This window comes from Lipotes vexillifer, unplaced genomic scaffold, assembly GCF_000442215.2.
Source record: "Lipotes vexillifer unplaced genomic scaffold, Lipotes_vexillifer_v1.1 scaffold170, whole genome shotgun sequence".
NCBI lineage: Eukaryota > Metazoa > Chordata > Mammalia > Artiodactyla > Lipotidae > Lipotes > Lipotes vexillifer.
In genome coordinates this window covers 2,235,687-2,252,057 of record NW_006772326.1, presented here as the reverse complement: position 1 = coordinate 2,252,057, position 16,371 = coordinate 2,235,687, and the positions used below count along the sequence as shown (strand labels likewise).

Below are 16,371 nucleotides of genomic sequence, written 5' to 3'. Positions count from 1 at the left end.
GAAAGAGAGGGCCTAGAGAGGAATGAGGCCAGTGAGGTAAACAGAAACCAAGTGAAGGAGGGCCTTATAAGCCATGTGGGTAGAGTGTGGATGGTGTCGAGTGGGCAAAAGGAGCCTTTAAAAGTTTTTAAGGCCAAGGAACAGCATCATCAGATCAGGGTTTTTAGACTTATTTTAAGAGGTCAAATGGAGAACAGATCAGAGGCTATAAGCCCCAAGGCTGTTATAATTTCCCAAAAGAGAGGTAATATCCTGAATAACTGTAGCATTAGTAGGGTTAAAGAGGAGAGGGTGGGCGTCAGAAATATTCAGGGGTTGGTGATTATACCAGCTTTTCCTCCCTCACACAGTAAAGCTGATGGAAAAAGAGAAAATATTTTTAAACACAAAAGTGTGGTAGAAATCAGATAGAAGAGGTCTATTCGCCAAGGATTATCTCTGTCTCCTTCTATTATGTTAGATAAATTGATAAGATCTGTGAGTTCAGGGAGGTTGAAGGGATTAATAAGCCTCCCTTTCACTGAGCTTAGACAGCCAGAGCAGGAGCGAGCCAGCAGCAGTGAGGGTCCGGGAGGATAGCTGCCTGATGAAAGGTAGGCCACACGAGGCCGAGACTGGAACTCTCACAGCAATCTGAGGCTCAGCCAATCCCAGAATCCAAAAAGAATTGGAGGAAGGTGTGTGTGTGTGTGTGTGGTGTGTGTGTGTGTGTGAGAGAGAGAGAGAGAGAGAGAGAGAGAGAGAGAGAGAGAGAGAGAGGGTGAGAGAGACAGAGAGAGAGAATGGTACAGAGACAGAGATCTGATAGCAGAAAAATGGAACTTTGACCTTGGGCAAGCCACTTACCTTTTCTGATTCAGTTTCTTAGTGAAAATGAAATAGTCGATCTTCATGAGCTCTAAAGTTCTTTTTGACTCTAAAATTATGTGGTGTTTTGAGACCGTATTTAGAGAGAATGTTACCAGGCTGTATCTTGAGTATTAGTGTGTTCAAAGTTGGTCTAGAGGAGTGCCTTCAAATTTTTTGGTCACATAACCCCTAAAGAATTTTGAAATATTACATAATTCTCATCAAATTTTTAACACCTAAAATTCTTTATGATAAACTTCAGTAGTTGGATAGGATATAATTTTTAGCATGATGTTTATTTTATACATTTTTGTATACCATTTCCATTCAAACCTTGGAGCTACAGATTTACCTCGTTTGTTTTATGGAAAACGTCTGCCACAGAGTCTTATTGTCAAAGGCGGTCCTCACCGTTAAACCATCAGCTAAATCAGACTAGCTTTTTATTGGAAGGAATGCCTCCTTAATTCAAATAAATGTGTTAAAGCATGTCCCTGTGACAGCCTTATTACTTCTCATTTCTAATTCTAAGAAAGATAGACAGATGATAGATGATGATGGTGATGATGATGATGAAGATGATACGGTGGGGAGGTGTGGCGTGGTGGGCGTCCCAGGTCTCCTTCCCATGGTTCATTCTGGGATGTAGTCTGAAGAAGCATCAGCTACCCAGGGGAAGCTCTTCCTGTGACCGTGGCAGAGGGAAAACAAGACAAGCCCAACCACAGGAGCACATTTCCAGACTCCACTCACGTGTCTTAACACCCCATTGGCTAAAGCAAGTCAGCTGTGCAAACCCAATGTAATGAGGTGGGAAAGTGCACAACTCCTATTCTCCTATGGGAAATAGTATATGTTGATAATTTAGAAAAACCAAATCTACCATAGTAAAATAGAGAATGTCACTTTATGTTATAGAAGTATATGCCTATGCACATATAGAAACAAGGGACAACAGTACAACTAAAATACTAGGGAGGAGTATTTTTGCTTTATAAAATTGGTTTCTCTAGCCTTCCTATGTGCCCAGTTTGATTTTTTGGGTAAGCCTCTTAATTGGATCTCTATGTCCACATACACATATGTGAAGTAATGAGTAAAATTCATGTGGCCAAACAGGATGTCTGGTGCTGAATATGAAAACCCAGTCGCCAAGAGCCAGTCATGCAAATATAAATTATAAAGACCAAATCTATTTCATTAAATATATTAAAATGTAGTCAACATTCCCATTTACCTTTGTAAATGATGAACAGCAATAGTGTGGATAATCTAAAGCTGTAGATAATCCCCGAAGTCTTTATATTGACTTTAGATTTGTTTGTAAGATTTTATGGTCAGCAAGATTTAGTTGAAGCAAAGTTGAAATTACAGTGCTTGGCATCCCCAGAACAGACCCTCAGCCAACAAGGACAGGTGGCCCAGAATTAGAATTTAGTTGTATATAATTGAAAGTTGATTTAATGATTAAATGAAATAAAATTTGTAAACCACTTCGCAGAGTTCTTTGCATACACTAGATGCTCATTAATTATTTCTCTCCATATCTTTTCCTTAATAGAACAGAAAGATCATGTTCTTAACCAGTTTCTTCAAGTGGCTTGTTGGGTCATGGAAATAAGAAAATATTTGGTTTGAACTCAGTTTTTTACATTTAATTTAAACCGTACCTCAACACTTCCAGCTATTTGTATGCACTGTTCCTAGCTGATTAGAATAAACTGAAATTCCCCTGATAGCAAGAATATGACATTTAATTAAATCAGCAGCGTACCAAAACATTTTGTTCAGCTGTAGGTTTATGTTGTTTTTTTAGCAGATCCAAGTTCTTATTGTACTTTATGTCTCAGCTGGCTGTGTGCAATTTTGTGAATTTAACTGTGTACTTTTCATAATCATGTCTATTCCTTTGAGGATTCAGAATTTCTGATAATTAAAAAATAATTATAATTAATGCTTAATTAAAATTACTTCCTATTTCTGTCAATGGCAAGAAACGTTCTTTTCAAAGATACCTTTAAATTCTGTCTATGTTTCTTGTTGACAGCTTGATGTAATAAGCCCTTCAGGATCTAGTAACAATGTAAAAAATGTGTCATTGATAATGAACACAGCCTTAGACAACTGAACATCACTGTACAAATTCAAGACAAGGAGCTAAGACCATCAAATTCTATAGATTGCCAACCCTTGTCTCCATGAATAAAACTATCCTTGTATCCATAATGATAAAATATTTTTTTAAATCTAGCAAGAGTATACTGTATAATCAGAATTACTCACTAGTTTCTTGAAAAAACAGTCTTAAAGAGTAGTTTAGTTACTATTCATATAACTTCATATAACTTATCCCTCGTGTATAATGTAATTAGAGATAGCAACTTGGCAATGGAATTTCATTTTGTGAAATGAGAGCAATAACCAGGCAAACACAACCTAAGCATGATAGTATCAAGTAAAATTAAGTAGATCTTTATTTTATTAGTCAGTAATAATATTTTGAATGTACTTCGAATTGCTTTTTCTCTCCAAGTTTCATTCAGGTTGCTGTTGTCTGTTTAATTGCTGTGCATCATGTCAGAAAATCAATGTGCATCAGCTTAACCTATTAATGGTAATCTGAGAGTAATACTTTTCCTTCTTGTGCTAGCTGCAAAAATAAATATAAAGACAATAATTATTTCATACGTTTTATAAAAATCATATTATTTTTGCATTATACAAAGGGAAAATAGTTCTATTTATCATATGAAGATTGTCTCTCTTGTTATATAGAATTTTAACAATGTGAATATTATTCTCTGTCTAAAAACTGGCTACATGGGAGGAAAGGAAGTATCTCTGATTTTGATTCCACCTGGACCTATATACGTCATTTATGCGCATGGCTATTTTATGGTATTTGTATGTCATTCCAATTATTTTTTGTAACATTTTCTTTAAAAACAGACTTTTTTGCTGTTTTATTACTCAACAAGAATTATTTGCAACAAGGGATCTGTAGTATTTTATGCCCATCAAAAAATCCAGAGATGTCATTATGATGTGAGACTTATATTTCCTCTCTCTTTCCTGCATTCAGCTGTTCAAGGATCGAGTGTTATTTTCCGAACGGTGGAGGTCACATTACATAAAGAAGGCAATACCTTTGGTTTTGTAATACGAGGTAGGTGGCGGTTAGAAAATAGAACTAACAGATATTCTTGGAGAATTTGTCAGTGAAATACTGGGAGTGAACTAGAAAGTCATCCTAAAAAAACCTGATGTTTTCAGTGCCTAAAGTCACATTATAATATTTGCACCCATTTTTCTTTAAAGAAATAAAGCAGTAATTGGAAATCAAAGTGGAATCCAAATGATGTAGCTAATTTATTCCAGTTTGTTAATACAGAACAGGAAGCCATTATTTGTAAACCTTGTGAACTCAGTCATCCTACTGATTTGCCACTTGTCAACGTGTCTTTTGTCTTCCCTTTTATACTTTTCTATATCACTGAGTCAAAAATGTTGATGAATATGGATGATTTGATTTAATGCACTAGGATTAAGTATCTTTGTTTAAATTGTTTTCTCCTAAAATACATCTTGTTACTGTAGCTTCCACCTGATGTGCATCAGCTCAATTCATCTTATTTTGGAATGATATGAATAATAAAAATGTCAGGTGACTCCAACTTGTCTACAAAACCATTAATTCTGAGCTGTAATTCTGGCTTTTATTCTTTTAGTTTTCTTATTAGTAATTTCATCCCTTAAAGATTACACATACAAGGGACTTCCCTGGTGGGGCAGTGGTTAAGAATCCACCTGCCAATGCAGGGGACATGGATTCGAGCCCTGGTCCAGGAAGATCCCACATGCTGCAGAGCAGCTAAGCCCGTGAGCCACAACTACTGAGCCTGTGTGCCACAACTACTGAAGCCCGCGCACCCTAGAGCCCATGCTCTGCAACAAGAGAAGCCACCCCAATGAGAAGCCCGTGCACCGCAACGAAGAGTAGCCCCTGCTCGCCACAACTAGAGAAAGCCCATGCATAGCAACAAAGACCCAACACTGCCAAAAATAAATAAATAAATTTATTTAAAAAAGACTACACATACATTAATAACTCATAATTCCTAGTATGACAATGAGGTTCAATAGGGAACTAGGTAAGCATCAGGAATTTTTAACATTTCTTGATTTTTTAATTTGTTTTTACCTATTACATTTTCTACTTCACCAGAGTCAAAATTCTATCAAAATGATTATGACATTAATTAAAATTAACTAAGCATCTTAATAAATGTACATGCATCAAGGAATAAAACAGATGTGTTCACTTATACAGGCTTGCCTTAATGACTGAGCTTTGGGCATTAGGTTCAATTCTGTGTGAATCATTTAGAAAATCAATCAGTCAAATATTCATTAAGGACATGTCAGCATGTCAGCATGAGGCAGAGTACTATGGAGTCATGAGACAGGACCCCTATCTACAGGCGATTACAGTCCAATGAATTTAAGACATAAGTTGATACAGTGCCCAAATGAATATTAGAGAAAACAGGCAACTAGGAACACGTGGAGTGGTTTAGATCAGTAGTTATTATACTTTTCTAACCAAGTCGTACATTTAGGTGGAGCGACAGACCCCCAGATCATTTACCTTAACCATTTTCAAATTTCTGTGCAAAAAAACTAGATGAATATAATGAAAAGTCAGTGTACAAGTAATTTTAGCTTGGAGGGTGGTATATACAAATCTGGTTTTGAAATATAAATATGAAAGAGAGGCACGCTTGAATCGCATTCCTACAAGCCTGATTATTGAAATGCTGCAGTAAAAAATACTGCTGGTGCAGATATTCATCACTAGCTGCTGTATGGTTAATCAATAAAAAATCAAATTGCTAATGAAAGAGCTAAACCAACAGTAATTTATCACTTAAGAACTAAAAAGAATAGAAGCAATTGCAATCTACAACCACCTCAAGACAACTGATGATATGATGCTAACAAATGTCCTTCCCACAATTGGCAGGAATTTCAAATATCCATGTGTGCATGCATAGTAAGAATATTTTAATATGAGCCTAGACTCCTACCTAGTACATGGTAGGCACTTAATAAATGGAAGAATGAATGAATGAGGCCTAGATTTGTGTGGACATCAGACTTCTTGGTATTATACTGGTTTTAAAACCTTAGTAATAATAAGCCAATTTTAGTTTATGAGTACCAAATTTTTGTAGGTCTTAATAACTCCCTTAGTATGTCTGTTGAACATAAAAATGTGTCAAATTTTACATAATTTTTTTTTTTTTTTTTTTTTTTTGTGGTATGCGGGCCTCTCACTGTTGTGGCCTCTCCTGTCGTGGAGCACAGGCTCTGGACGCGCAGGCTCAGAGGCCATGGCTCACAGGCCTAGCCGTTCCACAGCATGTGGGATCCTCCTGGACCGGGGCACGAACCCGTGTCCCCTGCATCAGCAGGCGGACTCTCAACCACTGCACCACCAGGGAAGCCCCTTATGTAATTTTTAATGAGAATAAATAAAGAACTTATATTTTCAAATCAGTTTGAGGCCCATCTGGAGGGTCTTCTTGCTCAAAAGGTGGCCATTGCCCATCCCTTAAGAGTTATTGGTTAATCGCAAACAGAGTTGCAGAATGAGAAAGTACTGTGGATAAATGCTATCATGGCAGGTAAAACATTATGGCATAGATGGGATGTGAGCTTAACTTAGATCAATGGGGAATACCAGGACATTCAGGGAAGAGGGAGGGGAAGATATTGCAGGTGAAGCATATTCATTTAGTGCTGGAGAATTTCTTCTTCCCCAATTAGGATGGATCTTTTAACAAAAAAACAGGCTTTTAGCTGATGAATGGAATTACATTTCTAATGCTATATGTCACAGATCCAAACACCTTCACTGCCCAAACAATAGAAACTGGTACCCGTAAAATGAAAAATGATGTTCTGGCCTAAATCATGAAGAGTTAAATTTCTGTTAATTCCTTTGCCACCAAGCCAGAAGATGGTTTAGGTTAACAGGAAGAATCAATGAACTTATTTATAAAACAGAAAGAGAGTCACAGATTTAGAAAACAAACTTATGGTTACTGGGGAGGGAAGGGAGGGAGGGATAAATTGGGAGATTGGGATTGACATATACACACTACTATATATAAAATGGATAGCTAATAAGGACCTACTGTAGAGCACAAGGAACTCTACTTAATACTCTGTAATGACCTATTTGGAAAGAGTATCTAAAAAGGAATGGAGATACTTTGTTGTAGAGCAGAAACTAACACAACATTGTAAATCAACTATACTCCAATAAAAAAAAATTTTTTAATAGATGAAAAAAATTGTGATAAATTTTTTTTAAAAAAAGGAAAAATCACTCTGCCACTAATTTGCTTTTCACTTTGGATGAGGAAATTTCTCTAATCATTCTCAACTATAAAATTGTAGGTATGTTTACTCATTTAACATATGGACCCCAATATTCAGATTTGGTCTGCACTGTGTCCCTGGCATTGATATTTTTCTAATAGCATGCCAGGTGGGTCATGTGAATGGGCAACCAGGATTGAAAATACCCCTGGTCTCTGAGTGGTCTTTATTATGCTTTACAGCTCCAAACATCTAGAACATAAGTGAAGCACAAACTAAATGGCTCATTATTTCAAATAATGACAAAATGTCACATACCAAAAAATTTAGAGTTATCTCTCTCACACTTTAACATGTATTCACTGTTACATACTTGTAATTTGGACCTCCAAATCAATATAGTGGAAAGGTTTCTTGCTGTCTTCAGCCCCTTTCCTCTTCTAAATCAGTACCCCTCAGGGAAAAGTACACCTATCTTTTTATGATCACCTTGCAAAAAAGAAGTTACATAATGGTATTTATATAAATATGATGAAACATGTGCTGTAACTTATCATGATTTTCATTAAAAAATTTTTTTCTGAAAAATTTCTGAATTTTCTTTTTTAATTAAGGAAGAATTTTAAAAGAATCCATCAAATTGATTGAAAGAAATAAAATACTGAAACAGAGATTTTACCAATCAACCAGACTGTATAAATCTCTTGTAATAGCAATGAACATAAAGGAAGCATTTGCTTTCCTCAAGAACAGTGAATGCCTTTTAAATTTTCTCTTAGGTTCTTTAAGCTGACCTCTTTACCAGTGCCAAATTTGGGAAATGGCACTCTGTTCTACCAGATAAACATTAAATGTTACATGATGGTGAGAGAGTAGACAGCAGAAGCAAGAAGAACTACAATCCTGCAGGCTGTGGAATGAAAACCACATTCACAGAAAGATAGACAAAATGAAAAGGCAGAGGGCTATGTACCAGATGAAGGAACAAGATAATACCCTGGAAAAACAATGAAATGAAGTGGCGATAGGCAACCTACCAGAAAAAGATTTCAGAACAGTGATAGAGAAGATATCCAGGACCTCGGAAAAAGAATGGAGACAGAGATCAAGAAGATGCAAGAAATGTTTAACAAAGACCTAGAAGAATTAAAGAACAAACAGAGATGAATAATACAATAACTGAAATGAAAAATACACTAGAAGGAATCAATAGCAGAATAATTGGTGCAGAAGAATGGATAAATGACCTGGAAGACAGAATGGTGGAATTCACTGCCATGCAACAGAATAAAGAAAAAAAGAATGAAAAGAAGTGAAGACCAGCTAAGAGACCTCTGGGACCACATTAAATGCACCAACATTCGCATTATAGGGGTCCCAGAAGGAGAAGAGAGAGAGAAAGGACCTGAGAAAATATTTGAAAAGATTATAATTGAAAACTTCCCTAACATGGGAAAGGAAATAGCCACCCAAGTCCAGGAAGCGTAGAGAGAGTCCCAAACAGGATAAACCCAAGGAGAAACATGCCAAGACACATGGTAATCAAATTGGCAAAAATTAAAGACAAACAAAAATTACTAAATTCAAAAAGGGATAAACGACAAATAACATACAAGGGAACTCCCATAAGGTTAACAGCAGATTTCTCAGCAGAAACTCTACAAGCTAGGAGGGAGTGGCATGATATATTTAAAGTGATGAAAGGGAAGAACCTACAACCAAGATTACTCTAGCCAGCAAGGATCTCATTCAGATTCTATGGAGAAATCTAAAGCTTTACAGACAAGCAAAAACTAAGAGAATTCAGCGCCACCAAACCAGCTCTACAACAAATGCTAAAGGAACTTCTCTAAGTGGGAAACACAAGAGAAGAAAAGGACCTACAAAAACAAACCCAAAACAATTAAGATAATGGTAATAGGAACATACATATCGATAATTACCTTAAAAGTGAATGGATTAAATGCTCCAACCAAAAGACACAGGCTCGCTGAATGGATACAAAAACAAGACCTGTATAGATGTTGTCTACAAGAGACCCACTTCAGACCTAGGGACACATACAGACTGAAAGTGTGGGGATAGAAAAAGATATTCCATACAAATTGAAATCAAACAAAGCTGGAGTATCAGTACTCGTATCAGATGATATAGACTTTAAAATAAAGAATGTTACAAGAGACAAGGAAGGACACTACATAATGATGAAGGGATCAATCCAAGAAGATATAACAATTATAAACAAATATGCACCCAACATAGGAGCACCTCAATACATAAGGCAAATGCTAACAGCTATAAAAGAGGAAATTGACAGTAACAGTGATAGTGGAGGACTTTAACACCTCACTTACACCAAAAGACAGATCATCCAGACAGAAAATTTATAAGGAAACACAAGCTTTAAATGACACAACAGACCAGATAGATCTAATTGATATTTATAAGACATTCAATCCGAAAACAGCAGATTACACTTTCTTCTCAAGTGCACACGGAACATTCTCCAGGATAGATCACATCTTGGGTCACAAATCAAGCCTTGGTAAATTTAAGAAAATTGAAATCATATCAAGCATCTTTTCTGACCACAATGCTATGAGACTAGATATCAACTGCAGGAAAAAAATACTGTAAAAATCACAAACACATGGAGGCTAAACAGTATGTTACTGAATAACCAAGAGATCACTGAAGAAATCAAAGAGGAAATCAAAAAATACCTAGAAACAAATGAGGATGAAAACACGATGATCCAAAACCTACGGTATGCAGCAAAAGCAGTTCTAAGACGGAAGTTTGTAGCAATACAATCCTACCTCAAGAAACAAGAAACATCTCAAATAAACAATGTGACCTTACACTTAAAGGAACTAGAGAAAGAAGAACAAACAAAACCCAAAGTTAGTAGAAGGAAAGAAATCATAAAGGTGAGAGGAGAAATAAATGAAATAGAAGCAAAGATCAATAAAACTAAAAGCTGGTTCTTTGAGAAGATATACAAAATTGATAAACCTTTAGCCAGGCTCATCAAGAGAAAGAGGGAGAGGACTCCAATCAATAAAATTAGAAATGAAAAAGGAGATGTTACAATGGACACTGCAGAAATACAAAGCATCATGAGACGACTAAAAGCAACTCTATGCCAATAAAATGGACAACCTGGAAGAAATGGACAGATTATTAGAAAGATATAACCTTCCTAGACTGAACTAGGAAGAAATAGAAAATATGAACAGACCAATCACAAGTAATGAAATTGAAACTTTAATTAAAAATCTTCCAACTGCTTCCCTGGTGGTGCAGTGATTAAGAATCAGCCTGCCAATGCAGGAGACAGGGATTCGAGCCCTGGTTTGGGAAGATCCCACATGCCACAGAGCAACTAAACCCATATGCCACAACTACTGAGCCTGCATTCTGAAGCCCATGAGCCACAACTACTGAACCCACGTGCCGAAACTACTGAAGCCCATGCACCTAGAGCCCGTGCTCTGCAACAAGAGATGCCACCGCAATGAGAAGCCTGCACACCACTACAAAGAGTAGCCCCCACTCATTACAACTAGAGAAAGCCTGTGCACAACAACAAAGACCCAATGCAGCCAAAAATAAATTAATTAGTTAAGTAAATGAATAATTTTTTTTAAAAAATCTTCCAACAAACAAAAGTCCACTACCAGATGCCTTCACAGGTGAATTCTATCAAACATTTAGCAAAGAGCTAACACCCATCCTTCGCAAACTCTTCCAAAAAATTGCAGAGGAAGAAACACTCCCAAACTCATTCTACAATGTCACCATCACCCAGATTCCAAAACCATACAAAGATACTACCAAAAAAAGAAAATTAAAGACCAATATCACTGATGAATATAGATGCAAAAGTCCTTAACAAAATACCAGCAAACAGAATGCAACAGCACATTAAAAGGATCATACACCATGATCAAGTGGGATTTATCCCAGGGATGCAAGGGTTCTTCAATATACACATATCAATCAATGTGGAATATCATATTAACAAATTGAAGAATAAAAACCACATGATCATCTCAATAGATGCAGGAAAAGCTTTTGACAAAATTCAACATCCATTTATGATAAAACTCTCCAGAAAATGGACACAGAGGTAACCTACCTCAACATAATAAAAACCATATACAACAAACCCACAGCAAACATCATTCTCAGTGAAAAACTGAAACCGTTTCCACCAAGATAAGGAACAAGACAAGGATATCCACTCTCGCCACTATTATTCAACATAGTTTAGGAAGTCCTAGCCATAGCAATCAGAGAAGAAAAATAAAAGAAATACAGATTTGGAAAAGAATAAGTAAAACTGTCACTGTTTGCAGATGACATGATCCTATACATAGATAATCCTAAAGATGCCACCAGAAAACTACTACAGCTAATCAATGAATTTTGTAAAGTTGCAGGACACAAAATTAATGCACAGAAATCTCTTGCATTCCTATACACTAACAATGAAACATCAGAAAAAGAAATTAAGGAAACAATCTCATTCACCATTGCAGCAAAAAGAATAAAATACCTAGGAATAAATCTACCTATGGAGGTAAAAGACCTGTACTCAGAAAACTCTAAGATGCTGATGAAAGAAATCAAAGATGACACAAACAGTAGGGGAGATATACCATTTTCTTAGACTGGAAGAATCAACATTGCGAAAATGACTATAATACCCAAAGCAATCTACAAATTCAATGCAATCGCTATCAAATTACCAATGGCATTTTTTACAGAACTAGAATAAAAAATCTTAAAATTTGTATGGAGACACAAAAGACCCCAAATAGCCAAAGTAATCTTGAGGGGAAAAAATGGAGCTGGAGGAATCAGGCTCCCTGACTTCAGACTATACTACAAAGCTACAGTAATCAAGACAATATGGTACTGGGACAAAAACAGGAATATAGATCAATGGAACAACATACAAAGCCCAGAGATAAACCCACACACCTACGGTGAACTAATCTGTGACAAAGGAGGCAAAGATATGCAATGGAGAAAAGACAGTCTCTGCAATAAGTGGTGCTGGGAAAACTGGACAGCTACATGTAAAAGAATGGAATTAGAACACTCCCTAACACCATACACAAATGTAAACTCAAAATGAATTAAAGACCTAAATGTAAGACTGAACGCTATAAAACTCTTAGAGGAAAACATAGGAAGAACCTCATATTGACATAAATCACAGCAAGATATTGTTTGACCCACCTCCTAAAGTAATGGAAATAAAACCAAAAATAAACAAATGGGACCTAATGAAACTTAAAAGCTTTTGCACAGCAAAGGAAACCATAAATAAGATGAAAAGATACCCCTCACAATGGGAGAAAATATTTGCAAATGAATCAACGGAGAAAGGATTAATCTCCAAAATATATAAACAGCTCATGCAGCTCAATATCAAAAAAACAAACAACCCAATCCAAAAATGGACAGAAGACCTAAATAGACATTTCTCCAAAGAAGACATGCAGATGACCAAGAGGCACATGAAAAGCTGCTCAACATCACCAGTTATTAGAGAAATGCAAATCAAAACTACAATGAGGTATCACCTCACACCAGTTAGAATGGGCATCATCAGAAAATCTACAAACAATAGATGCTGGAGAGGGTGTGGAGAAAAGGGAACCCTCTTGCACTGTTGTTGGGAATGTAAATTGATACAGCCACTATGGGGAACAGTATGGAGGTTCCTTAAAAAACTAAAAATAGAACTACCATATGACCCAGCAATCCCACTACTGGGCATATACCAGAGAAAACCATAATTCAAAAAGACACATGCACCCCAATGTTCATTGCAGCACTATTTACAATAGCCAGGTCATGGAAACAACCTAAATGCCCATCGACAGATGAATAGATAGAGGTGATGTGCTACATATATACAATGGAATATTAGCCATAAAAAGGAACGAAATTGCGTTATTTGTAGGGACATGGATGGACCTAGAGACTGTCATATTGAGTGAAGTAAGTCAGAAAGAGAAAAATATTGTATATTAATGCATATATGTGGAATCTAGAGAAATGGTACAGATGAACTGGTTTGCAAGGCAGAAATAGAGATACAGATGTAGAGAACAAACGTATGGGCACCAAAGGGGGAAAGCGGGGGGGTGGGGGGTGGGATGAATTGGGAGATTGGTATTGACATATACACACTAATATGTATAAAATAGATAACTAGGGCTTCCCTGGTGGCGCAGTGTTTGAGAGTCCACCTGCCAATGCAGGGAACATGGGTTCGTGCCCCAGTCCGGGAAGATCCCATGTGCCACAGAGCAGCTAGGCCCGTGAGCCATGGCCACTGAGCCTGCACATCCAGAGCCTGTGCTCCGCAACGGGAGAGGCCACAACAGTGAGAGGCCCACGTACCGCAAAGAAAAAAAAAAGATAACTAATAAGAACATGCTATAAAAAATAAATTAAATTAAATTAAAAACAAAATTTAAAAAAAAACCCAAAAATATGTCATATGATGGTAACATTCATATTTATCAAATACTGGCAAACTAGAGACCATCCAGATGGGCAGCCAGGATGGTGATGTATGAGCAAATCAGGTCACGCAAACAATAGTTAAGAAAGTGGAAATGGATAGAGGGTGGTTCAAGATGGTTGGTAGGAAGATCCTGAACTCAGTTCCTAACACAGACACAACAAACATACAGCTACACATTAAACAGTTTACTCTGAAAAGAACCCCAGAAACAGCTGAATTCATACTCCCCAAGAAATTATGAAAGGGCCACATCGAGTGTGGGACAATCTTTGAAGACTGAGAGATGGCTGTTTTGCATAATACATCAAAACAAACACAGAGAGTCAAGCAAAATGAGGAGACGGAAGAATATGTTCCAACATAAAGGAACAAGATAAAACTTCAGGGGAAAAAAAAAAACCCTAATGAAATGGAGATAAGTAATTTACCTGATAAAGAGTTCAAAGTAATGGTCATAAAGATGCTCACCCAACTCAGGAGAAGAATGAAGAACACAGTGAGGACTTCAACAAAGAGAAAGAACACATAAGAAAGAACCAAACAGAAGTCATAAAGCTGAAGAATACAGTAACTGAACTGAAAAATACACTAGAGGGATTCAATAGCAAACTAGTTGAAACAGAAGAACAGATCAGTGACCTGGAAGACAAGGTAGTAGAAATCATCCAAACAGAATGGCAAAAAGAAAAAAGAATTTTTAAAAATGAGAAGAACTTAAGGGACTTGTGGGACAACATGTAGCATACTAGCATTCACTTTATAAGGGTCCCAGAAAGAGAAGAGAGAGAGAGAAAGGGGCAGAAAACTTATTTGAAGAAATAATGGCTGAAAACATTTCTAACCTGGGGAAGGAAATAGACATCCAGGTTTGGGAAGCACAGAGAATCCCAAACAAGATGAGCCCAAAGAGATCCATACCAAGACACATTATAATTAAACTGTCAAAAGTTAAGATAAAGAGAGACTCAAAGCAGAAAGAGAAAGACAACTCGTTATATACAAGGGAACTCCCATAAGACTATCAACTGATTTTTCAGCAGAAAATTTGCAGGCCAGAAAGGAGTGACATGATATACTCAAGGTGCTAAAAGGAAAAAACTTCCAAGAATACTCTACCTGGCAAGGTTAACTTTCAGAATTGAAGGAGAGATAAAGAGTTTTCCAGACAAGCAAAAGCAAAAGTAGTTCATTACCACTGAACTGGCCCTACAAGAAATGTCCCTTTAGGGACGTCTTTAAGCTGAGAAGAAATGGCCCTAAATATAAATAAGAAAATATATGAAAGAAAAAATCTCACTGGTAAAGTCAAATATATGGTAAAGGTAGTGGATCAACCATTTATAAAGTTAGTATGAAGGTTAAAAGACAGAAGTAGTAAAATTAGCTGTAACTACAAAAATTTGTCAAGGGATACAAAATAAAAAGATGTAAAATGTAACATCAAAACACATCAGGGACTTCCCTGGTGGCACAGTAGTTAATCCACCTGCCAGTGCAGGGGACATGGGTTTGAGCCCTAGTCCGGGAAGATCCCACATGCCACAGAGCAGCTAAGCCCATGCGCCACAACTACTGAGCCTGCACTCCAGAGCCTGCGAGCCACAACTACTGAGCCCACGTGCCACAACTACTGAAGCCCGCACGCCTAGAGCCCATGCTCCACAACAAGAGAAGCCACTGCAATGAGAAGACCACACACCACAACCAGGAGTCGCCCCAGCTCACCTCAACTAGAGAAAGCCCGCACACAGCAATGAAGACCCAACGCAGCTAAAAATTAATTAATTAATTTTTTTTTTTTTAAACCCACATCAAATGTGGGGGATACTACAATGTTCATTGCAGCTCTATTTACAATAGCCAGGACATGGAAGCAACCTAAGTGTCCATTGACAGATGAATGGATAAAGAAGGTGTGGCACGTATACACAATGGAATATTACTCAGCCATAAAAAGAAATGAAATTGAGTTATTTGTAGTGAGGTGGGTGGACCTAGAGTCTGTCATACAGAGTGAAGTAAGTCAGAAAGAGAAAGACAAATACCATATGCTAACACATATATATGGAATCTAAAAAACAAAAAACGGTCATGAAGAACCTCGGGGCAAGATGAGAGTAAAGATGCAGACCTACTAGAGAATGGACTTGAGGACACGGGGAGGGGGAAGGGTAAGCTGGGACAAAGTGAGAGAGTGGTAGTGTATATATGGACAGCTGTACACTACGAAATGTAAAAAAGATAGCTAGTGGGAAGCAGCCACATAGCACAGGGAGATCAGCTCGGTGCTTTGTGACCACCTAGAGGGGTGGGGTAGGGAGGGTGGGAGGGAGACGCAAGAGGGAAGAGATATGGGGATATATATATATACGTATAACTGATTCACACTGTTATAAAGCAGAAACTAACACACCACTGTAAAGCAATTATACTCCAATAAAAACGTTAAAAAAATAAATGTGGTGGGCACTAAAAATGTAGTGCTTTTAGAATGCACTAATATTTTGAACACCCCATTTTTAATGAAGGCCACTTCAGCCACTTGAATTTTTCTTTTTTTTAATATTTGGATTTTTTTTCCTTTA

The 16,371-nt window shown here is 37.1% G+C and overlaps 1 protein-coding gene across 1 annotated transcript in view; it reads left to right on the top strand.

Moving 5' to 3' along the window:
- Positions 1-16,371, top strand: part of GRIP1 (glutamate receptor interacting protein 1) — a 216,184-nt gene that overhangs the window by 43,787 nt on the left and 156,026 nt on the right. The window contains exon 4 of the mRNA XM_007447392.1: positions 3,932-4,015. Coding sequence (XP_007447454.1) covers positions 3,932-4,015 — 84 coding nt within the window. The remainder of the gene's footprint in view (positions 1-3,931; positions 4,016-16,371) is intronic.